This window comes from Scardinius erythrophthalmus (genome assembly GCF_964197995.2).
Source record: "Scardinius erythrophthalmus genome assembly, chromosome: 12".
In the NCBI taxonomy this organism is placed as follows: domain Eukaryota; kingdom Metazoa; phylum Chordata; class Actinopteri; order Cypriniformes; family Leuciscidae; genus Scardinius; species Scardinius erythrophthalmus.
The window spans coordinates 4,641,057-4,667,635 of record NC_138232.1 but is presented as its reverse complement, the minus strand read 5'-3'; the positions used below and the strand labels follow the sequence as shown (position 1 = coordinate 4,667,635).

Here is a 26,579-nt window from a genome sequence, read left to right as displayed (position 1 = left end):
TCTTGGAGGAAGGACAGCACTGACCCAATACCACATCTCCGTGGGTCGTCTCCTCGGAAAGAATACCAAACGACAAAAAGGTGCCACTTCAAAGCATACAGCCACCTCGTTAGGGGGCTCTGGCTAAAGTAATGGTATCTATCACCATTGGCTTACATCAACCACCAAAGATGTGCTGTCATTGTGACCGAGTCTAATTACACTGAGATAAGGGATGCTCTGCAGAGGGGAGAGTTTACTCTTCTCCCAGTTGACCTGAAGGCCCAGTCAGACTAGGTGCTTGTGCACCATGTCCCTGTGTACACACAACAACTCTCAAAAGTGTGCTAAAATTAGCCAGTGGTAAGATAGTTGAGGATGCAAATGCCTGCTACCCTTAAAGGGGCAAGGGTGCCCTCAGCGACTTTGGTAAAGACACGAGGTGACAGCGACAACCCGTATGGAAGGACCTTGTACTGGTATGCACAGCCTTCAAAGGCAAACCATGGCAGAGGCAGGATCTGTTTGATTGCCTCCATCTACTTTTTTGCTGTCAAATACTTACTACAAATACTATAAATACTAAAATTCTTTTACAGTATTCTGCAAAAGGCCACCATTAGAGATGGGTGCGTCGAAAAAGTGCACTTTCTAGGCATCTCGCATCCCCGTCAGGTTCAGCCAAAGGTGTCGCTCCTAGACCACCAAAGTGGACATTGCCCTTGGTTAGGGATGTCCCGATACCACTTTTTGCAGAACGAGTCCGATACCGATACTTTGATTTTTGGTACTCGCCGATACCGATACCGTAACCGATACCTGAATTTACACTGCATTTGTAATTTTTAAATGTATTAGTTGATAAACCAAAAGAACATACATCATATTAGTTGGCTTAATTTGTTCATCAAATTCAAATGTTCAAATGTTCAAATGTTCAAATTCAAATGTACCAACGGAAGCACAGACTCGCGTTTCGCAGATTTGGCACATTCAGGGAAGAGCGCGGTGGTTACACTTACAGAGGTGAAATTACTAACAATAAATATACATTCTGAGACATGAAATTAATAACTGGGAATTTTATTAACATTAAATTGTCCTTCAAAATGTTGGGTATACATGCTGGGCCTCCCTTGCCTCCCCTGATGAGCTGCCACTGCCATCTATAACGTCACCGAAGCTCGCCCTAGCGATCAACGGTACGAAATCGCTCATAACAGCTAAACTGTTAGTCACAGACTCAAGTGTCTTATATCGTCCTTGGTTCAAGATGAACAAAACGCACGTTGGTGGAATTTTGGGGTATTTTGGACTTTTTGAAAAACCTACTTTTGTGAACTAGTCCTAGGGTTTTCACCTGACCAGAACCAAACCAGCGCAGAAAGATTCTCTGGAGTCTGATCGTTAATAATTATCAAAAAAAAGAAAAAAGAAAAACTGATTCACATCCACGATTGGATCCAGAAGTGGTCGAGGCTACTTTTATTAAAATGGCTATCACGCTTGAACAGAATGAGCCAATTTCACAAAACTCAATACACCTATGTACAGGCTCAGTCTGTGCTTGCAAGGAAAAGGAGTAAAAGTGGCGAATGGCCACTTGGTGGCACAATAAAATGAACAAACAAAACAAACAAACACGAAAACGGTTATAGCTTAACAATAGTCAGGTGAAAGATATAGTTTCTGTCCAAGGTGCCGTGATTGTCTATGAGGCCAATCGGAACAAAACTCAGTGGGCCTGTTTGACTCATGGACATAGAGGTCTGTGCAAAATTTGAAAGAAATCGGTCAGCAGGTGGCGCTATAGGGTTTTAAGCCTCATATATCATATTGTGTTTCACACATACACACAATATTCATATCATATGTTAGAGCTCCTCGTTCTGAACAACTTTGACTCAAAAGCTACTACTCTCGATCAAATCGTTTGTTAAATATTTGAGATTATTTAAAAAACCTACTTTTCACTATCATTTCACAGTATTCCTGTTTTATGCCTCTCTCAATATTACCAGCATGCTCGCTCTTTCTTCCTCTCCCTCCCCACTCCACTCCATTTCTTTCTCCCTCCCCCTCCCCACTCCCTTTCTTACTCCCTGACTGTCTCCTCTTCCACATCTAAAGTATTTAAACTTGTCAGGTTTTACATCTTGAGGCAGATCAGTCGATCATACAAGGTGGAAAGGTGAGCGCTCTTTGTTTAACACGTTTTAATATACATAATATGTTGTGTTCATGTGTTGCTAATAGCTATTCACTCTTAAATATTCTGTTAAAAGTGTATCTATTTTATTTTCAGATTAGATGACACCGATGGAAAATATTCATCTCATTGCTTGATGGACAGAAAGTTGTGGACATCATTTGGAGAAAAAACAAAAACAACCAAAAAGCCAAGAAAAAATATTTTCACACATAAGAGTCACAGAACTTTATGCCAGTGCAAAAGAATAATGAATTCTACAATGGTTCAGTACACCAAAGACAGATATGAAGAAGCTTTTGCAAAAACTTTCACCACTGTTCTTGTTGGGCTCATAGTTAACTGCGTCAATGGAATATTTGTTTTCACGTTCTTCAAGAGTTCAGTTTTCTACAATGATCCGAGATATATATTATATATTCACATGGTTATCAATGACATGCTCATGGTTTTTTTCAGTGTAAGTCTTTCTGTGATGGCTTATGCATGGCCAAAGGTTCCTTTCCCATTCTGTGTTACACTGCTAATAATAGTCTCAACAACTCATATGAACACTCCTCTGACTTTGGCCGGAATGGCCGTTGAACGTTACGTTGCCATCTGCAAACCACTGCATCACCATCAGATTTGCACAGTGCGCAGGACATACATCCTTATCTCTCTGATTTGGGGTGTAGGAGTTTTACCTGGATTGGCTGACTTGATTCTCCTTTCAATTGTTCGTCCTTTATTTATCTTTACAACAGGTTCTGTCTGTAGCTCAACAAATGTTTATAGCACGCCATACCATGAAGAACTGAGCAAAGTTATGTATGGGCTTTACTCATCTGTTGTGTGGGTAATTCTTGTATTCACATATTGTCAAGTGCTGATTGCGGCCAGAAGAGCCTCCACTGATAAATCCTCAGCAAAAAAGGCCCAAAGCACCATCCTGTTACATGGAGCACAGCTTCTGATCTGTATGTTGTCCATCATTACTCCTATCATAGACAAGATTTATAGCCAACTTGTACCTACTCTACGGTCAAAAATCACCTTTTTCAATTATCTTCTTACAAACTTATTACCAAGACTACTTAGCCCCCTTATTTATGGTGTTCGAGATAAACAATTTTTTAAATACATGAAAGGACTTTTTTCATGTAGGTTACTTAATGTAAAAGTTGAATCAACTAAGCAGTGAGCTACTGTAAAAAGGTATCATCATATAAACATCATTAGTAATTATTTTATTATTCTCCCTATGCAAAATATATTTTTAATAAGTGCTTTTCTCTTAGTTATTTTCTTATTCTGATTTTGTTATTATAACTTCTCGGCAAAGTGGAAGAGGAAAGAGGAAAAGAGGTTTAGAGGGAAAAAATTCATGTTTGTAACATTTAAAAAACTGTTGTACGTGTTACAAATAAAGACATGCATAGTCACTCAAATACAGACATACGTTTTATGGAATATATCACAATTGTGAAATTACATCTGAGTGCTTTATTTGTTATTTTACTGTATATCACTTTTTTGGATACATAAAAATAGTTTATCCATAATTTATTGTGTGTCAGTAGAGGACTTATGTTTTCATTTGCAAATCAATTCAGGCAACTTTTATTCTCTGTGACTCTTACGACATAAATAAAAATGCCAAAAAAAACATTTTTTTATTAATTTTATTTTTGTATGCACACTGTATACATGCCTTAATAGCCTAATTAAATGCACTATTTGTATACAATAATATGTCTTCCCAACATTATGGTGCCAACATTATAGCACAAAAATACCTTAACTTGTCAAAGTTTTATATACATAATCCTGATGTCCTTTACAGACGACTAAAATGATCTGTCTTGTAAAATAATTAAGAATCATAATGTGCTGTGAAGACTTGCCTAACATTTTCCCAAAATGTTTATTCGAGAATCTATTTGAAAACAATTAATAATTGGAAAATAATATGCTTAATTCTTCTCGCTCTACACATTTTTCTAATTTACTTTAGGAAATTTAAACCTAAACATATGCTTTATATTGTAGTGTAGATTGTTCATTGTATTATTCATTGTTTCAGTTTTGCTCAGAAAGTTGATATGGCTCTATTTTATAGGACTTTTTTTACTTGATATACTGTATGATGGGGGGAAAACAGCGTGCACTGTTACCTTGTCTTGCTTTTTGTTTCACCGCACTTATTCAGTTAAATGAACAAACACAAACATTATGTTATGTTATGAAAACACAAATATTCTTGTTCATCTTGATGCCTAACCAGTTGTTTTTTTATTGTAATGGACTATTTATTTATTGAATTCTAAATCAGTTTTTCATATCACCATATTAATTTGGTCGAGTAGCCTCCACCCTCCCTCCCTTGCTTACTCTTGTTTCAAATGTGTATAAAAACTGGTCAGTTCACTTCTGGAGTGTATTAAACTGTAAAAAGCAAACTGTTATGGTGGTTTTTTATTAATTTGATTCATACGTAAATTTACAATAACTGATTTGTATTGCATGCTCTACAAAAATCATATCCTTTGTATTTCTATATCAGGTGACACATGAAAAAATCTTTGGGATATCAGCTTAGATATCTTTGATATGGACTTTGGACTGTAATTGATATCTTGCAAGGAAAACGAGCCACAACAAAACGGGGGAAAAACCGTCTTAATAGGATATTAAGTCACTGAACTGTACCAAGTGCACACAGACAATGAACTCTACAATGCTTCAATATAGTGCTCAAGACAGATATACTGTATGGACGCTTTGGTTAGAAATTTCATCCTTGTTCTTTTTGGGATCACAATTAACTCGATCAATGGAGTATTTGTGTTTACATTTTTTAGGAGTTTTTATGATCCAAGATATATATTACATTCACTTGGTTATCAATGATATAAGCACCATCCTGTTACATGGAGCACAGCTTCTGTTCTGTATGTTGTCCTACATTGCTGGTGTCATTGACAGGATTTCTGCAAAATTTTTCCTAGCTGATCAGACAAAAGTTACCTTTAATAATTATCTTCTAACAAACTTATAACCACGACTGCTTACCCCACTGATTTATGGTGTTCGAGATAAACTTTTTTACAATCACATGAAGGGGCTTTTTGCATGAAAATTACTAATTGTAAGGGTTGAATCAACCAAACAATGAGCAAAAAAAAAAAAAATGTTTTCTTCATTTACTCTGCTGAAAAACAATGCTATTTTAATTTCTTGAATAATAAACATCTTTGGAAAAATATTTTTAGTGCAATCATAAATAATGAAGTTTCTAAAAAAAACGTCTCGGGTTACAACTGTAACCCTTGTTCCCTGAGAAGGGAACGAGACACTGCGTTGTTGAAAACGACTCTTTGGGGACGCTCCCCTAGCGTGCGCCTCTGAAGTATGGATGAAACTATTCCAATCCTGATTGGTGTTGTGTCATGACGTAACGTGACGGCATAACCGGATGCATAAAAGTGACGCCGACACACACACACATTAGCCTCGAAATGAAACAAGCCACTCCCAGGCATCAAGGGGCACGGCAAGACGACGCAGTGTCTCGTTCCCTTCTCAAGGAACAAGGGTTACAGTCGTAACCCGGGACGTCCCCTATTTAGGGAACTCAACACTGCGTCGTTGAAAACGACTCTTTGGGGAACGAATGCCCACTATGCCACGCACCGAAAAAGGCCTGCCCTAGAGTGAAACTGATCTCAGGCACTCAGCTAGGACGAGAGCACTCGTGCGCCAGGCGTACTAGGGAGGTTCAGAACATAAAACCTGATAAAAGTGTGTGGGGTAGCCAAACTGGCTACCTCACAGATCTCATGGAGGGACACTCCCGAGAGGAGGGCCCTAGAGGACGCCATGCCTCTAGTAGAATGAGCCCTTATGGCCAAAGGTGAAGGCAAATTGCACACCTTGTAGGCCGAGGCAATAGCCTGAACAATCCAATTACTAATGGTTTGTTTGGATGCCGGGAGACCCTTCTTAGGTGACCCAAATCACACTAATAATTGGTCCGACCTCCTCCAAGAAGTGGACCTCTCAAGGTAAATACTCAAAGCTCTAACTGGGCAGAGCAAATGGAGCCTCTCTTCTTCTGCCGACACATGAGGTGGAGGATGAAATGCCTGTAGAACAGTGGACCGTGCCATGTTAGAAGGCACTTTAGGCACATAGCCAGGTCTCGGGTGCAGGATGGCCTTAACTCCGCCAGGGACAAACTCCAAGCAGGCTGGGTGGAATATTGTGCCCTCAGCCTGAGACAACAGATCCTTCCTCAGAGGAATCTGCCATGGCGGAGCTATCAGGAGTGAAATTATGTCTGAAAACCATACTCAGGCCGGCCACAACAGGGCTACCAGAAGAAGACTGGTGCCCTCCTGATGGACCCTCTCCAGGACTCCCAGGAGCAGAGCGATCGGGGGAAAAGTGTACAGCTGAAGCCTCGGCCGGGCCTGTACCATGGCATCTAACCCCAGGCTGGATGTGTGAGGGAGCCAAAGTGGACAGTGGGACGTCTCTCAAGACGTAAATAGCTCCACTGCCATTGATCCAAACCTCTGCCATATCAACTCCACCACCTCTGGTTGAAGTCTCCATTCCCCGGGCCTCAGCCCCTGCCTCGACAGGATGTCTAGTCCCTGATTCTGAACCCCAGGACATATATTGCTCTGATAGATAATATTCTCCCCTGGGACCATAGAATAATCTGATGCACCAGTCTGGATAGAGGGCGCGATCTGAGTCCCCCTTGTCAGTTCAGATAAGCTACCACTGATGTATTGTCCGAACGTATCAGGACGTGGTAACCCTTGATGTCTGGGAAGATCCTCAGAGCCCTGAACACAGCCAACATTTCTAGGCAATTTAAATGCCAAGAATGATGATGGTCCTGCCACAGACCCCTGGCAAAGCGGCCGTCCATGACCGCGCCCCAGCCAGTGAGGGAGGCGTCTGTCGAAACGGTTTTCCGCCGACATGACGCTCCTAACACTGGCCCTTGGGACAGGAACCAAGGTTTCTTCCATATTAATAGGGAACGAAGGTATCTGTGCGTGACCCTGATTGTATAGAACGGATTTCACCTCGGGGAAAACAACTTGGCTTTCAGCCACCACTGAAGGGGCCTTATGTGTAAAAGGCCCAAAGGTATTATGTTGGATGCCGCTGCCATGAGGCCCAGCAGTCTTTTAAATTGCTTTACAGTGATGGCCTGGCCTAGCTTTATCCCCGACACCATGGCCAGGACAGTGTTAATTTTGGCAGCCATTTTTGATTTAGTCTTAGTCTTCATCTTCAGACGAAAATGCTTATTGGTCTTAGTCACATTTTAGTCATTTTGTCTTTTATAGTTTTAGTCTAGTTTTAGTTGACGAAAAGTCATTGCATTTTTTGTCAACTTTTAGTCAAACTGCAGTTACCGACATTAATTTTGGTAGCTATTTATATGTAGTCTTTAGACAAAAAATGTCATAATATTTCTCTCTAGGCCAATTCAATTAAGCTTATGAGAAAATTAAATTAAGGTACCAGGCTGTATTGACATTTTTATTTATTATTATTTATTTAAGTTTATTTGAATAGGGACAAGTGTTACATAAACTCATGTTACATACTACAACATTTTAGCCGAAGCTAATTCTCAATGTTCGTCCATAATGGGCCTTTACATAAAATTAAACAATACATTGGTAAAATAAACATAACATTGCACTCTTTAGAAGTAGCACTTGTGCATTTCTACCCATTTTCCTTAGTTCAGTGGTTTTTAGAGTACCGTACCCCTCTCTTCCACTTAGAAGTCACACCTTTTCCATTAAGGGACAGTATTTGCCCCCTTTAATCGATTTTTCCAGTTCAATTTTTACCTTTATAAGTACCTTTATGAAATAAATAATGCTTTAAATTAAACAATGTTCAATAAATATGCAATGATGGTAAAAACGAAGGGATCCTTTTATGGAGTCATTCATTCATTCATTAACAAAGCAAGTTGCTATTGTAGAAGAAAATCCAAGGCACTCTTCTTCAGAAATGTATAAAAACCCTTTATTTGATTGACTATTTCATGATAGAAAATTAAAAAAACATGGGGGAAAAACAACCCCTTTTTTTCCCCCATGCTTTTTAAATTTTCTATCATGAAATAGTCAATCAAATAAAGGCTTTTTATACATTTCTGAAGAAGAGTGCCTAGGATTTTCTTCTGCAATATTTCATTGAATTCCCGACCCCAAAGAGCACCTTCAAAAAACTTTTTTGAACTCCCTGAGCACCCTGGACATTTTTCTCTTTCTAAGCAAGTTGCTATATGAACGGGTCATTGAATCTCACGAATCTCACGTTTTAAATGTAGTAGGCTACATCACTTAATACCCTTCTGTTTGGTGAACTGTTGTATAAAATCAATGTCATATTTGAAATCGTGTGGATATTCAGGAAACATTGCATTCTTGTTCGTATAATATCAACATTAAAAACACTGTTGGATATCAGCCTGCATTTTGATCGCGGATTTCAGTCGTACAAACAGCGCGGCTCGTGGCAGAACACAGACGGACTAAATGAGAAATACACTTTAATTTAAGTAGAAAATCTCAAATGAAGATCGCTAAACTCCAGCTTACTTGTCTGTGTTTTCAGATCATCCGCGGATTCCGCGCTACTTCAGCAGTGAGTGTAGAGTAGATGGTGAACGCGCGAGCGCATGGTTGCCAGATACTATTGAAAAGACCGGGTAGAAAACGTGTTCTTTTAACAGAAAAGCTCTAACTGGGGATTTAAATGATTAAAATCTGGCAACCATATGCCTAAACGCTCGTAAAAAGAGTCAATGTGTTGTCGTCTCCTTTATTGGACACAAACAAGTGGTTTTGGTCAACTTTAAAATTGTTTTAAACACATTTCAGTCTCGTCTTTTTTCGTCAACGATATGCATGTGTTGATATAGTCACAGTTATCGTTTAATGACGTGGGTGTCGTCTCTCATCGTCTCGTCTTAGTCAGGGGAAAAAAGGTCGTCAACGAACATTTTTCGTCATAGTTTTCGTTAACGAAATTAACACTAGGCCAGGATTGATTCGACACGTGCTGGAGACATTTGTGCCCGCATCGTAACCGAATTCCATACCACGCCCAGAAACGTAGTTTTCTGAGCTGGTTCCAACACGCTTTTCTTCATGTTGAGTCTCAACCCCAGGTTCTGAATGTGGCCAAAGACGACATCTCGATGCCGAACTGCCATTTCCCGAGACTGGGCCAATATGAGCCAGTCGTCGATGTAATTCAGTATACAGATGCCCTGAAGCCTCAGTGGAGCCAAAGCTGTATCCATACACTTGGTGAACGTGCGGGGAGAGAGTGCTAGGCTGAACGGAAGAACCCGATATTGGTATGCTTCGCCCCCGAAAGCGAACCTCAGGAACCTCCTGTGACATGGAAGGATGGAGACATGAAAATAGGCGTCTTTTAGATCTATCGTGACAAACCAATCCTCGGATCTGATTTTATTTACGATGATGGGAATAGTGAGCATCTTGAACCTGAATCTCCTTAGAGAACGATTCAACTGCCTCAGATCTAAAAACAGCCTCAGACCGCCATCCTTCGTTGGAACTATAAAGTACCGGCTGTAAAACCCGGACTCCCTGTCTGGTAGGGGAACACTTTCTATGACCCCTTGTTCCATAACCCGAGCCTGTTCTGGAACCACTGCAGTCGGTACCACCCCAGCGAACTTGGTGGGTTAGTGACCGAACTTTAGTCTGTTCCCATTTTTATTATATTCAGGACCCGCATAGATATTCGGAAGGCGTTTCCATTCTTTCACAAAATCTACTAAGGGAACCAGCCTCTCAAGACTGGCCTCGGGGGTTTTTCAAGCAGCCCTCAGAGGTCCTACCACTTCGGTTAGGACCTCTTTCTCGAAGCCCTCTTCACCTGAAGGACGGCCCTCAGGTTGCCCTTCTGGTTAGAGGACTTCGATTGAGAGTGTTTCCTCTGTTGCCAAGCTCCCGCAGTAGGGGCTCTAGAGGCATCACTCTCTCTTTGTTCCTGGCGGTGGGAGGAGCTATTTGACGGCTGGGGCTGGCCGCTTGGACCAGCCCTCCTAGACCCAGGTCTTTAAGGAGGTCAGCCTGGTATGCCTGCAAAATCGCCATTGAGTGCAGGCACGTACCAGCCTGACCAGCCGCCATATAAGCCCTGCCAACCAGTGCAACAACAACACCAAATAAGGCAGACAGTTTCACAGAGAACGCTTGCTGAAGAGCGAAAGCTAATGTGTGTGTGTGCCAGCATCACTTTTATGGGTGGTTGCCCTGCACGCTTAATAAACAAATTACAGCTGGTCCAAAATGCAGCAAGAACCAGGAAGTATGACCATATTAGCCCAGTTCTGTCAACACTGCACTGGCTCCCTATTAAACATTGTATAAACTTTAAAATATAGCTGATTACTTACAAAGCACTAAATGGTTTAGCTCCGCAGTATTTGAGCGAGCTCTTAACACATTATAGTCCTTCACGTCTATTGCGATCTCAAAATTCTGGCCAGTTGATAATACCTAGAATATCAAAATCAACTCCTGGCGGTAGATCCTTTTCCTATTTATTGTCTTCCTAAAATTGTCCGGGAAGCAGACGCACTCTGTCAGTTCAAAGCTAGACTAAAAACACATCTCTTTGACCTAGCATACACATAACACATGATAGACATTTATGATTCAATGTTAGGCTGCATAGATTAGGTCAGCCGGAACCGGGAACACTTCCAATAAATCCTGATGTACTCTTTACATCATAAGAAGAATGACATCTATGCTAATATTAGTCTCTCTGTTTATTCCGAGGTTTACCACAGTCCGCCAGATACAGGCTGTATCCAGATCTGATGAAGGACCGACGCGACGACAGTGCAGTCCTGAAATGTCAACTAGGCTCTTCCCTGTGAAGGCCTCCCTCCCCTCCCTTTACCTATCTATAGATAAAGCGTTGTCAGGATAATTCCGGTTCGCGTGGCTACGTGGAAGCGATAAAAATTCTGTATGACTTATTTTAAGGCCAGACAAGTAGTATGTTGAGGGTTGATTTGTGGGGAGGGACTGCGCGCCTGCGCACATGTGTTCAAGCGCACATGCCTGTAGACTGAACTCGTAATACGCATGTGCACGCCACCAGCGTTCTCACTGGTTCACGTTTTTGAAGTAGCTGCTATAAAGCCAAAACACTTTACTTTAATTTCCTATTATCAATGTAAAGCTGCTTTGGAACAATCTACATTGTTAAAAGCGCTATATAAATGAAGATGACTTGACTTGACTTGACCTGGTTGTTAACGTTGAGAAGCATTCTCCTTCTCAATGCAAAGGGAACACATCCTAACCGACTGAGAGGTTCGTATGTGAAGGATACATCTTATAGATTTACCGGAGGTAGTGCAACTTAGAGAAGTCTCTGTGGAGTGCTCCACCTAAGGGGGAGAAACTACCAATCACAGTGACTGGTGACGGAACGAAGCTCTGTCCAGGGGAAGACACAGGGTTCAAGCCAGGGAACTGAACAGTGGAGAATACACATATGGGACCACCGTTAGGGAGTCACTACATAAGGAGTACTAACCCAAATTCAAGGGCTCATCTGAAAGGGGCATACCACAGGTACTGGGTCTGGTGATTAGTTCCTCCTCCAAACTCATCTACCGAAATGTGCTTAAATGATGCAAGGTTGGTCCAAGGTTCAACATTATAGGAACTTTAGCTTTAACCTAAACATGCATGATATTGCCTTAGCAAAGGGAAAGGCGCTGATGTAAGAACTACACCCTACCAGTCGTCTGAGTTCCCAGAACACTGGATGGAACTGGTTCCATGCGTTGATTATAAAATATTGCAAAGGTGTTGGATGTAGCCCAGCCTACAGCTTTAAAGATGTCTACTAGTGAGGCACCGTTCGCAAAAGCCGAAAAGCAGCGACACCCTTGGTGGAGTGAGCCCTCTTTCCCAAGGGAAATGGTGAGCCTTGAGAAGCCAGGAGACATGCATCCACAATCTAGTGGCCCATTCTTTGTTTGGAGACAGCCTTTACCTTCTGCTGTCCTCCAATGCAGACAAAGAGCTGATCAGATTTTCTAAAGCTATCCAGATAAATGTGCAAAGTGCACACTGGACAACAGAGATAGGGCTGGATCTCCCTTATAAGGAGGGAATGCTTGCAAGGTTATCACTTGATCCCTGAAATGGGTAGTGTGAACCTTAAGCAAATGTGAGAGTCTACTGGTCTGAACTCAAGGCTTGTATCATCAACAGAGAGGGCTTGAAGGTCCCCACCCTCTTGACCGAAGTGAGTGCAGTCAGGAGGGACATCTTCATAGAGAGGGCACTAAGCTCGACTGACTGTAAAAGCTCAAATGGATCTTTCTGTAAGGCCTATAAAACCTCTTAGGAACCTAATAATTACGTTGTGCTTCCCCACTGACCTGCCATCAACGTGTTGTGATTGGCTGCTATTGCAGCCACATACACCTTCAAGGTGGAGGCAGATAGGTGTCTCTCCAGACCCTCTTGGAGGAAGGACAGCACTGACCCAATACCATATCTCCGTGGGTCTTCTCCTCGGAAAGAATACCAAGCGACAAAAGGGTGCCACTTCAAAGCATACATCCGCCTCGTTGAGGGGGCTCTGGCTAAAGTAATGGTATCTATCACTGTTGGCTTACATCAACCACCAAAGACGTGCTGTCATTGTGACCGAGTCCAACTTCACACTGAGATAAGGGAGTCTCTGCAGAGGGGAGAGCTTGCTCTTCTCCCAATTGACCTGAAGGCCCAGTCGGACTAGGTGCTTGTGCACCATGTCCCTGTGTACACACAACAACTCTCAAAAGTGTGCTAAAATTAGCCCGTGGTAAGATAGTTAAGGATGCGAATGCCTGCTACCCTTAAAGGGGCAAGGGTGCCCTCAGCGACTTTGGTAAAGGTACGAGGTGACAGCGACAACCCGTAGGGAAGGACCTTGTACTGGTATGCACAGCCTTCAAAGGCAAACCGTGGCAGAGGCAGGATCCATTTGAGCAAATTCTTTTACAGTGTTGCGCAAAAGACCACCTTTAAAGATGGGTGCATCGAGAAAGTGCACTTTCTAGGCGTCTCGCATCCCCATCAGGTTCAGCCAAAGATGTCGCTCCTAGAACACCAAAGTAGACATTGCCCTTGGTGCTTCGGGATGCAATGGTTTCCAGCGAGCTCATGCCTCAGGCACAAGACATTGCGTCTTGACATTGCGTCGTCGGGACTCTCACATCCTCCAAGAAGGGAAATAGACGAATCAGCTGGGTTGTTCCCTGCCAGTTTGCTTCAGAACACCAAGCTGACTACTTGAAGAGCACCAGTGGCCACTCTTGAGAGGTTGGTTCCCTAAATAGATCTGTTGATAGCATGAGACTTCTGCCAAATGTGTCACAATGGGTCCTGCAGATTGTGGATAGTGGCTACAAAATTATGGGTTTTACCAATGCGGTGGGCCATGAGTAGGCTCTGGTAATGGAACAGGGAGTAAAAACTCTCTTGGGCTAGGAGGCCACATGTGTTCCTCCTCCCGAGGCGGAGTGCAGTTTTTACATATGCATTTTAAATTGCAGGCAGATTGTGACTCAAATAAAATCTGAGGACTGGTTTGTCATGGTACAGTAGATCTTAGGAGGCATAATTCAATGTATCCATCCTTCCAAAGAACAGGAAATTCCTGAGCTTCGTTTTCGGGGGCGAAGCGTACCAATATCCTCCGAAATAAGCTCCGATGTGACTCCGGACATCCACGTGTGAAACTATGTTGACAATCGGCTAATCTCAGCACAATCTGAACGGATGGTGGTTCGGCATCGAGATGTTATCCTCGCCATTATGAAAGAGTTAGGGTGAAGGCTGAATGCCAAGAAGAGTGTGCTTTCTCCGGCACAGAGAACCACTTTTCTAGGCGTGGTGTGGGACTCAACGACGATGCAGGCACGTCTGTCTCCTGCACGTATCGATTTGATTCTCACTGCCATAAACAAGATAAAGCTAGGCCAGTCACTAACTGTCAAACAGTTTCTGAGACTTTGGACACAGCTGCCATCAGACCCAAAAGCGATATCTTTTGGCCCGCTGTACAAGAGTACGCTGTACAGTGCAGTGGTGGCTCAAGACCAATGGGGTTTTCCCAGAGGGGAACCCACTCCACATGATCAAGGTCTTTGCACCTTGATGATATGGAGGAAGCCTTGGTTCTTGTTCCAAGGTCCCATGTTAGGAGCCCATTGTCATTGCTTCATGCTCACAACAAATTCTTCCCTCAAGAGCTGGGGAGCAGTTATGGAAGGCCACTCAGCTCAGGGTCTGTGGAGGAGTCATCACCTCTCGTGGCACATAAATTGCCTGGAAATGTCTTCACAGCATTGAAACATTTCCTCCCAGACCTGAGAGGCCATCATGTGCTTGTTCGCACAGACAACACATCATTGGTCTCTTCTATAAAGCATTAGGGGGTCTGTGTCCATGCCCGCTATGCAAACTGGCACACCAGATCCTCCTGTGGTCCAAAAGGAAAACAGCTATCCCTGAGAGCATTATACATTACAGGATACCAAAACTTAGGAGCAGACATCCTATCCAGGCATGGGTTGAGGCCTGGGGAATAGAGACTTCACCCCGAGGTGGTGAAGTGTGTATGGGAGGTTTTTTTGGCCAAGCATAAGGGGATCTGTCTGCACCTCAGGATATGACAAACCCAGCTCTCTTGGGGCTGGACATTATGGTACAGATTTGGCTGAGGCTCCATCTGTACGCTGTTCCCCCGATTGCTCTGGAACCTGTGGGTTTGGCCTCTGAGGGGCCGAGGTTGTGGAGACCATACTTTACTACTTTACCATAAATTCTTTTCCATGTCACATCAAAATCTAAATGCTAATCAGATGGACCCATAATTACACCATGAGAGCAATATACTGTAATAAAAATGTACTCTTTCTTTCTTTCTCTCACTCCCATCATCATCCCCCTCTTTTTTGCTCCTCCCGCTTTTACATCTTAAGTGAGCATATAAACTTGTCCGTTTACATCTGGAGCCAAAACAATTTACTAAGCAAACGGTAAGTTCACTCTTTCAGCAATGTCTTTAATTTTGTATTTATATTCTTCATTTAATTGTTAACCTGCATTTTTTTTCTCATTTAATTTTCCTGTCAGATTAAATAAATGGAAAAATCCTCAGGATAAAAAAGATTGTATTTCAGTTTGATGTTCCTTTGGACAGCCATAAAGATATTTTTAAGGAAAAGAAAAGGGAAAACAACAACTGTCAAAAATCTAACTTCCCAAGAAAAAAGGACTGTCACTTATATTAAATTGAGCTTGACACCAGTGCAAAAGCGCAATGAACTCTACAATGCTTTTATATAGTCTACAAGAAAGATATGCAGATGCTTTTGCAAAAAATTTTACCATTGTTTTTATTGCAGTCATAATTATCTCCATAAATGGAATGTTTGTATTCATATTCTTTAGGAGTTCAATTTTCTACAGTGATCCGAGATATATATTATACTTTCACTTGGTTATCAATGATATGCTCATGGTTTGTTTCAGTGTAATTCTATTTGTCATGACTTTTGCATGGCAAGCTGTACCTCTCCCGTTCTGTGTTACACTGCTAATAATAGCCTCAACAGCTCATAAGAACACTCCTCTGACTTTGGCCGGAATGGCCGTTGAGCGTTACATCGCCATCTGCAAACCTCTACATCACCATCAGATTTGCACAGTGCGCAGGACGTACATCCTTATCTCTCTGATTTGGAGTGTAGGAGTTTTACCTGGATTGGCTGACTTGATTCTCCTTTCAATTGTTCGTCCTTTATCTATCTTTACAACAGGTATTTTCTGTAGTTCAGCATCTCTTTATAACACAGCGTATCATGCAGAACTAAGCAAATTTATGAATGGGCTTTATACATCTGTTGTGTGGGTAATTCTTGTATTCACATATTGTCAAGTGCTTATTGCAGCCAGAAGAGCCTCCACTGATAAATCCTCAGCAAAAAAGGCCCAAAGCACCATCCTGTTACATGGAGCACAGCTTCTGCTCTGTATGTTGTCCTACATTACTCCTGTGTTAGACAAAATTTTTCTCCAAATTGTTACTGATCAGCAAAAGAAAATCTTCTTTTTCAATTATCTTTTAACAAACATTGTACTAAGACTTCTTACACCTCTGATTTATGGTGTACGGGATAGACATTTTTATAAACATATAAAGGGACTTTTTTCATGTAAATTACCTAATGCAAAGGTTGAATCAACTAAATATTAAGCAAAACTTTATCTAACTTTATCTTATAAAGACTTTATCTTGCTAGTTAGTTTTCTTTGTTTACTCTGCAGAAATACTGATATTAGCCATCTTTGTTAATGCATACTGTATGTTTTTGTGCAGTCATAATACAGTACATTACAGGAAAATTTGGAATGGAATGTAATCTTGTGTTTATCCTACAATTATATACAAACATGAAAAATTCTTAGTTTTATTGTTTATTGTTTATTTAAGCCTGTAGCTCAGCTAGTGAGTGTGGTGCTTTTTCATGGGTTCACTTTCTGGGAACACAGATTAAAAAAAACTTTTTACACTCCAGCTAAAAATGATATGGGGTTTAAACTATGGTTGAATAAGGGAATAGTTAGACTGATGGACTTATATGAAGACAATATTTAATGTCATTTAACAATCTGGTATCAAAGTTTCAGCAGCTTAGAAGTTTTATTTTTTCGAAACTAAAGAATTCTGTGCAACTCCCTTCATTATCCACACTGGACAACTTTTCCACACAAGACTGTTTCAATAAAGGGTGAATTATCCAGTTAATAATATACTGGTACAGAATCATAAAAAACATTCTGAAAATAAAAGACTAGCATGGATGCAGGATTTAAATTAAGACATTTCATTAGATGAGATTAGAAGAACATACAATATGTTTAAAAGCACAAACTCAAACTATAAATACTCGTTTGAGACTCTAACAATAACTGGATAATGAGAACTTATATCACTTCTGTGAGATTAAATACATTTAACCCTAGTATTCCTGACTTTAAATGCAGTAATTTGCAAGGCACGTTTTTTTCATTGGCCCTTGAGAAGCTTACATATGTGATCAAGGGGAAGTCTTCTGAATTTAATGAAATTTGGGAGATGTTCTTGAGATTTGTTAAAGAAGGAGATATTGAAGAGGCTATAGATGTGTTAAGTTGTAGTATGTGCTTAATGCTTAACAGGTGTGTGTGTGACATAAAGCACTGTATGTTCAAGGATTTTTTTATTTAAGTTCCTATTTGTTCTCACTTTAGTTGTCCGGTATTGTCAAGTCAACATGCTGTTTCATTGCCTTCTTTGTACCTGTGGATTACCTGAGTACTGTATGTGTATTTAATAAATACTTTTGTTTTGGAACATTTTGCATCTTTGTCATCTTCATCGGACCTATACGTGACAGGTGTCATGTACAGTATATCATTTCAACTAAACTTCCCGGCAATTCCACGAAAAAAATAAAATAAAAAATAGCATTCGAGGCTAGACTAAATTCTTTCGGGGCTAGAAATATTCTCATTTTCTAGAAATTCTCATTCCCATTGCCATACTCACTCAGAGAAAAGTTCTGTTATGAAACACAAGATGGTGCAGACTCAATCTGCTAGCAATCGCATCATTCTCTACTGGGAACAGCTGATTGGTCCCTGTTGCATTATCTGCTTTCAAATATTTGTTCATTGTTTGTACTAGCAGTTTGCAGCACGCTTTCCGAAACCCCCCAACTTCCCCAGCTCCACCTGTGTAGATCTGCTATGGGTAATTCGTATGCTACAGTACATTGTGCAGCAGCAGCAGCATGTCTAACATGCTCACAGTAGTGTGTCTATGTATTTGCAGTAGCAAATGCTGGGGTAGTAGGTGTTACCACACTGTTAGAAAAATCTGTAGAAATTACAGTATTAGTGGCAGCTACTTGCCAGTAACTTACTGTAGATTTAAAATGATGTTATTTACTGGCAACAATTTGTTCAAAATTAAATGAACATTAAACATTAACAAGTCTTTATCTTTACAGAATAAAACTAAAATAACATCCTCATGCAAAGCATTCTGGGAACCAAAATCTGAAGGAAAAAAACAGAAAAAGGTTGATGAAGATTTCTGGTTCCCAGAATGCTTTGCATTAGATTGTTATTTTATAATTTTATTCTTTAAAGACAAAGACTTGTTAAAGTTTAATGTTCATTTAACTTTGAGCAAACTGTTGCCAGTAAATAACATAAATTTAAATCTACAGTAAGTTACTGGCAAACAGCTGCAAAACTACAGCAAATTTTTGGCCCCCCACTGTGGCACCGCCCCCGCTGTTGTTTTGGTTAAATAAAACCCATTTAGTTCAGTTTGACAATGGACGCTACAATTATAAACTGAAAGATTCTGCAGAGTCGCAGCACAATGCCAGAGTCCTGCACGGGTTCGGGTACCTGCAGGTTGGGTAGACACAGGCTAAACACGGGTCTAAACACGGGTTTAAAACAATCACGTGCAAACGTAAAAATATATGCATATATGCATATTTTTAGGAACACATCTACAAAAATATGCCTGTATTTCAAGTTGATAAAATAATAAAAAATCCACATCAGTTTATTTGTGTCCACGCCCTCCCAGGAGTCTCTATACCTACATTCACTTTTATAAATTCATCATAACTGTGGTAACAAACCAAGAAGTTCTATCGAACAGTATTTTTCAAACTTTACACTAAGTATGTGTGGTGTGCAGAGCGTGTTTGAACCCAAAATTTTCAGATGTAGGCTAGACGAAATTGCGTGGCAGATATAGTGTTGTGGCCGCGTCTGTTCGATTGGTAAAATGTTATAAGGCTACTCAGTTTTGTGGTAACATTAGCCATGTTCTGCATGTACCAGCCTTTTGACAGCTTCGGCTGAAGTTCTCCTTGTGTTAATGGTCGTGTAATAACTTCTGTATGACCTGGCAATAAACATTTTTGTAATTGTGTCTATAATGTGATAGTCTAAACTGATTTTATTTCAGTTGCGGGTCGGGTGGTCGGTTCTATTTTAAGCGAGTCGGGTCGGGTCGGGTCGGGTGCGGATTTTATTTAGTGCTGCTGTCGGAAAACAGGTCGGATATGGCTTTAAGCACTGTGGGTATGGGCAGGTGCGGATTTACAAAATCGGACCCGTGCAAAAGGAGTCAGATTTCACTTGATGTTTTATTGACAAAGTTTTAGAGGAGCACGTTCAGATTATTAACCTAAATTAATTCAAGAGGAGCCCACTCAGTTAATCTACCAATTACCAAAATAAGAGGTATATAGTGTATACAGCAGACTGACCTCTGTTCGTCGACAGTTTAACAAAAATAAAATCCGCATCAGGGCAGCAACCTCAGCAAAAAGGCCTCTCCCAGCAGCAGATCCAAGCTCTTGAAAGATGATCCTCAGATGCTTTCAGCCGGGTTTCCAAATTTCGTCACTCCGTTGTCGGCTGGTAGGGCCCATCGGCCCGACGGCGTGAGCTCTCCCATCGGAAGCTACTTGGGCCCTCTCGGTTGACCGTCTTTGATCTCGCTGCTCCCCGCCCATTGGTCAGCAGAGCTCACCCTTCTGACGCCGTGAGCTGCTCCCTTCAAGAAACGGCGTGAGCACTCCCGATTGGGCATTTCCAAATCTTGCTGCTCCTCATTCGTCAGCCATTTGTCAGCCATTCATCCACCTAGCGCTGTGTGCTGCTCCCATCAGAGCCAATACTGGCCCTCCTGGTTAAATCACGCTACTCCTCGTTCATCAGCCGGTAGGGCTCGCCCGTCCGACGCCGTGACCTGCTCCCATCAAGAAACGGTGCGAGCCCTCCTGACTGGTTGTTCCAAATTACGGCTGCTCCCCAGCAAGGCCCGTCCGCCTTGTGCATGAGCCGCCAAATCTTTGGGGGTTGGGGGGTCTTTAGTCTGGAGGCTGTCCTTTGCTCTTCTTGCTTTTGGGGGGGGGGGTACTCTGGGTTCGGGCAAAAATTCTGAGCTCGGAGCCCTCCCCCCAGACAGCATGCAAAATACGCATAGTCTTTACTCCACTTAATTACATGTAAGGGTGAACTTGTGAAATTATGTTTTATTAACAAAGTTCCGTTGGAGCATGTTCAGATAATTAAACTAAATTAACTCAAGAGGAGCACACTCAGTTAATCAACCAATTACCAAAATAAGAGGTATATACAGCAGACTTACCTCTGTTCTTCGACAGTTTAACAGCATCCATCCACCACCCCATCTCCTAACTTCTAGTCCCAACTACTCTTACAACAACCAGTGTACTCTGGGTTCGGGCAAAAATTCAGAGCTCGGAGCCCTCCCCCCGGACAGCACGCCAAATACGCATAAACTTTACTCCACTTAATTACATGTAAGTGTGAACTCGTGAATCAAGTGACGAGAGTAATGCCTGCTACAGACTGTGCGATTTCGGAAATCCTATGAGATCGTTACAAATCACACTGTGACGACATGGATCTAATAAATATGGGTACGACATGTATGTACGCAGATTGTACGTTGATGACACATTGAATCATAGGCTACGACGCAAGTTAGTAGGACTGTCACGATTCCTCAATTTAATTTGAGTACTCGATTAAAAAAAAAACTTTGATTGCAATTTTCCTGTGTTGAGTAACCGCAAAATATCGGAAGTGTCGCATTCCAATTCGTTCATTGCGATTTCAAAGTAAAAGTTTAAACCCTTACTCTGAGTTTTCATGTTTTGATGTCCACATATTCTTGTTCAAGAAATTACAGTGGCTGTGGCATTTCTATTGTAAAGAAGTGGCCCAATATTAAATATTAAGTGGACATCTGAATGAAATGTTGTTTGACCAATATTAAACAAGGATTTTATCTATTATGTATATTACATTATGTATTTTAGAGGTGTTGTTCAAAACCATATGATTTCTTGTTTTTGATTGCCCCATTGTTATTATATGTATTTTAAGTAATTTTAAAGGCTATTGTTCGCCTTAGGTCTATTTTTATTACCACAAAAAATAATCTGATTACTCGATTAATCATCGAAATAATAGACGATAATTCGATTACCAAATGAATCATTAATAATAATAATAATAAGTTTTATTTATATAGCGCCTTTCCAGAGCTCAAGGACACTTTACAATAAACAAACAACAATAAATGCAGTTGACAAAGACAGCAGACAGAACAACAGTAGGCAGTTGAGAGTGCAAGTACAGTAAGTGAAAAATGGGTAGATGGGGCTGCAACCAGCAGAATACAAACAGATATAACTTTGAGAGAAAAAAAAAAAAATAATAATAATAATAATTAAGAATTATAACATTCAGAAAATAGGTGAGTTTTGAGCATGGATTTGAATTCAGAGATAGTGTCAACAGAAAAGAGTGATCTGGGGAGAGAGTTCCACATTTTGGGCGCAACAACACTGAATGATCTGCCCCCCATTGAAGCAAGACGATGCCGAGGGACGACGAGAAGGCTAGAATCAGCGGATCGTAAAGAGCGAGTCGGGGTGTAGGGGAGAAGCAGGTTACAGAGATAGGGGGGAGCCAGGCCGTGCAGAGACTTAAAAGTGAGAAGGAGAATTTTGAATTTGATACGGTAAGCCACAGGAAGCCAGTGAAGATCATGCAGAATTGGGGAAATATGTGCAGAACGCTTGGTGTGGGTGAGTAGTCTGGCAGCAGAGTTTTGAATGTATTGTAATTTGGAAATGGAGCTAGCTGATAGGCCAATGAAAAGTGCATTGCAGTAATCGAGACGTGAGGTGACAAATGCATGGATGACAGTTTCAGCATCTGAGATACTGATAAAGGGACGGAGCTGAGCGATACGACGTAGATGAAAGAATGCCAATTTAGTGATAGAATTAATGTGAGAGTGGAAAGATAGAGTGGAATCAAAAATTACACCAAGATTTTTAATAGTACTCGATGGTTTGATAAGAGAGCCAGCGATCTCACAGGTGAAGTTGGTAGGAATTTTATTATTGAGTGACGGAGGTCCAGTGAAAATAATCTCAGTTTTGTCCATGTTAAGTTTTAGAAAATTTGAATGAAGCCAATCTTTTATTTCATGTACACAAGCAGAGATTTTGTCAGTTGTGAGAGATAAAGTCGACGTACAGGTAGTATATAATTGAATGTCGTCAGCGTAAAAATGATAATTAAAACCATGACGACGGAGGATCTGACCAAGAGGTATTATGTAGATTATAAATAATAATGGCCCAAGAACGGATCCCTGAGGGACACCTTGCTTCAGGGGGACAGTAGGTGAGTGAAAATTCTGAAGTGAAATGTAGAACAGTCTGTCAGAGAGATAGGAGGAAAACCACGAAAGAGCAGCACCAGAAATACCCACATCCGAAAGGCGCGAAATGAGTAGTTGATGGGAGACGGTATCGAAGGCAGAGCTGAGGTCAAGCAGCAGGAGCATAGACAGAGAACCAGAGTCACCAGACTGAGAGAAGCAGATCATTCAGTACCTTAACTAGTGCAGTTTCAGTACTATGCAAAGGGCGAAAACCAGACTGAAAAGGATCAAAAAGATTATTTTCAACTAGAAAAGACTGAAGCTGGGAGGCAACAGTACTTTCTAGTAATTTAGCTATGAAGGGGAGATTTGAAATGGGGCGATAATTAGATAAAACTGAGGGATCAAGGTTGGGTTTCTTGAGAACTGGGGTAACAGCTGCAGTTTTGAGTGACAGAGGAAATGAAGCAGAGGTAAGAGATGCATTGATGAAGTGAGAGATAGGTGCAGAAATAACTGAATGGCAACGTTTCAGAAGAGTAGTAGGAGCAGGGTCAAGATGACATGATGAAGGGTTGGATTTCAAGATTAACTCAGAGACAGAAGAAGGAGTAGACAGCCCTACAAGTAATTATAGATATAGAATAGTTATAGAAGAATTAAACATCAGCATGCCCTAGTGGTGAACAAATAGAGCAAGATGAATCGCACTTTGGCAATTGTGGTTTTTATGTGCGCTGAAACAAAGAGGAGGCAAAATATGGACACAATCATGGTTAGGGAAAAGAGGCCAACTTGGCATGCCAATTTTGCAAATGGAGCTTGAGGTAATTAGGTTTAAGATTTAGCGTCATGTCACATTGATCAATACGCCATTTCATGTTGCATTTTTATTGGCTACTCAGTGGACGTAGGTCGTAGCAGCAAACACACTGTGAGTTTGACGTCAGAAAATTATCGCAGGCTATATTTGGTCGCAAGAACGAATCAATGGCTGTCTTTGAACCTCTCACTCTGTATGATGTAGAACTAACGTTTAGGAGCCACGACCACAGAAATTTGCAAGATTTGTCATCTTTTGTCTGGGACAACCCAAAATCGTACAATGTGTGCCGTGCATAAGGAGAGATGACTGACAAGATGATGGCGCCATGGCGGAGAATATGGTGCGCAACAGATACTAAGCGTCATTGACAAATATTTGATTTTGTGAAAAATGTGTGGTCAGTACACAGCTCCCTATACACATAAGCACTCTCTTTCCTTCCCTCCCTTCCTTCTCCCTTGTGTTGCTTTTTTCTCCCCCCTCTTTTACATCTTATCTGAGTATATAAACTGGTCCATTTTCGTCTGGAGCCAAAACTATTTACTAAGCAAACTGAAAAGGGTAAGTTTTCTTTATTATTATTTTTGTATACTCTTCATTACTTATAATTGTTAAACTACAAAATGTTTCTCATTTTTTCATTTCTATATCAGATTAAATCAATTTAAAAATCTTTTGGATAAATAGGCTCCCATCGTAATAGCTGGATGTACTTTTGACAGTCATCAAGGTCGTTGGAAGGAAAAGAACAACATCAACAGTAAAAAAAAAAGAAAATCTTTACACCTGTGCATGAGGACAATGAACTCTACAATGTTTCTATATAGTGTACAAGAAAGATATGCAGATGCTTTTGCCAAAAATTTCACCACTGTTCTTCTTGCTGTCATAATTCTGTCCATTAATGGAGTATTTGTATTGACATTTTTTAGGAGTTCAATTTTCTACAATGATCCAAGATACATATTATATATTCACTTGGTTATCAATGATATGCTCATGGTTTTTTTCAGTGTAATTCTTTCTGTGATGGCTTATGTATGGCAAAATGTACCTCTCCCGTTCTGTGTTACAATGCTAATAATAGCCTCAACAACGCATAAGAACACTCCTCTGACTTTGGCCGGTATGGCCGTTGAGCGTTACATCGCCATCTGCAAACCACTGCATCACCATCAGATTTGCACAGTGCGCAGGACATACATCCTTATCTCTCTGATTTGGGGTGTAGGAGTTATACCTGGATTGGCTGACTTGATTCTCCTTTCAATTGTTCGTCCTTTATCTATTTCTTCTACAGTTACTTCTTGTGGTGCATCAATTCTGTACAGCACACCATACCATGAAGTACAGTCCAGATTTATGAATGGCCTTTACTCATCTGTTGTGTGGGTAATTCTTGTATTCACATATTGTCGAGTGCTTATTGCGGCCAGAAGAGCCTCCACTGATAAATCCTCAGCAAAAAAGGCCCAAAGCACCATCCTGTTACATGGAGCACAGCTTCTGCTCTGTATGTTGTCCTACATTACTGCTGTCATAGACAAGATGTTTGTCCCACTTCTTCCAGTTGATCGGGCAAGACTAACCTTTTTAAATTATCTTCTAACAAACATTTTGCCACGACTACTTACTCCTCTGATTTATGGTGTTCGAGATAAGCATTTTTACAAACACATGAAGGAACTTTTTTCATTCAGATTATTCATTGTAAAAGTTGAATCAATCAAAAAATGAGAAAAAAAGGGCAACATCATTAGATGTTTCATAAAAATGCATCACAATTGTTGGTAAAGCATGCATACTGTAATTCTTCAAGTAAGTGTACCAGATGACTGTTTTGCCACACAGATGTAAATGTTAAACCTAAGAAAATGTACTGCCATGCAAATTAACAGTGTTCTTTAATTGTAAACAATACTTTTCCATGATTTTTAAAGTGGCATAATGAACTTATGTGTTAAAATGGCACTTCAGAAAGTAAATAAATGTTTACATTAAAACATACAGTAAATGATTATGAGCAGGCGGACCATAATTACCTGTACACTCCTAACAATCTTGTGTGGTTTATTTCCTATACAGTTGTATTACCAAAATGTTTCAGCTTAGCTGTGTACGATGAAAATAGTGCAAAGATGTTAGACAAAGTAAAACTTTAATCATGATATATATATATATATATATATATATAGGCTATATATTCTTAAGGGCACTCTACATTTTTCATTCAGAATGGTCTGTTTAGGTCTTGATTGAATTGCATTGAATTTTATTTAGTTGTGTTACAATTTCCCAAAAGGTGATCTAATTATATTTTATTTCTGATATGCAATTTGATTTACTAACATTTTTTACAGTGGTGGTGTGGTTTGCACTGTCTTTTTTTCTTTCTTTTTTTTTTTTTTTTTTTTGAAAAGGGGTTGAGATTTAAACAATTACAAAACAGGAAACCGTTTAACTGTTAATCACAGCAACCACATACAGGTATCATTCAGACAAGATATGAAGAGTTCAGATGCAAAAGCCTCTAAGTACCATCTGAAATTTTCTTCTAGAATGATCATTTTTATCAAGCTTGTATATTTAAGTTCAATAATTTCACTTAAATGGCACTGCAAATTACCTATTAATTGTCATTTAAGTGAAATTACTTAAAAAAAATTCAGTAGTTTTTATCTAAGAATTCATTTGTTAATTTGAGCAGATTAACACCTTGTTTACACCGGATGCGAGCAGCGCAACGGGGCTAAAAACAATAAAACTTATTATAAACAGTGATTCTGTCTACACTGAAGCATGAAGTGAGCGACAAATCTCAGACAGTAAACTGATGCCTCGTTCTATTTATGACTTACTGACACAAAGAAACAGGTACTATGTCGTGTCTTATATAGACAGCCTTTAGCTGTTGCGGCGCGACCAGATGACAACGGACAACGGTAATCGATAACCAAATTCCAGTAACACATCCATATAAATAATCTTTGATTATTATCTTTATTTACAGACAAAGATAAATAAGGATGAACATAAATAACTATTTATCCTCTGGAGTCTTTCGTTCATTTGCCACGTGGCAGAAGCATTGAATCAAACGGGTGGTCACTGGTCACACTTCACTTTTCATTCCATTGACTTGCATTCAAATGCATGCGAATATGGGAGACCGGAAACGCATGCTCAAGTTCC

General features: G+C 40.5%; 2 protein-coding genes and 1 pseudogene across 3 annotated transcripts; all 3 read left to right on the top strand.

Annotated features, from left to right (window-relative positions):
- Positions 1–2,438: 2,438 nt before the first annotated feature.
- LOC308700108 (odorant receptor 131-2-like) lies at positions 2,439–3,371 on the top strand (the record flags this gene model as incomplete). Its single annotated transcript, XM_081381485.1, has 1 exon — positions 2,439–3,371. One exon carries the CDS (start codon positions 2,439–2,441, stop codon positions 3,369–3,371), a length of 933 nt encoding a protein of 310 aa, XP_081237611.1.
- Positions 3,372–4,895: 1,524 nt separating this feature from the next.
- On the top strand, positions 4,896–25,124 carry LOC308699114 (odorant receptor 131-2-like; annotated as a pseudogene). The gene is made up of 2 exons: positions 4,896–5,031; positions 24,320–25,124. The product of its transcript is annotated as an odorant receptor 131-2-like (transcript).
- LOC308699089 (odorant receptor 131-2-like) lies at positions 15,596–16,531 on the top strand (the record flags this gene model as incomplete). Its single annotated transcript, XM_081379679.1, has 1 exon — positions 15,596–16,531. One exon carries the CDS (start codon positions 15,596–15,598, stop codon positions 16,529–16,531), a length of 936 nt encoding a protein of 311 aa, XP_081235805.1.
- Positions 25,125–26,579: the final 1,455 nt, after the last annotated feature.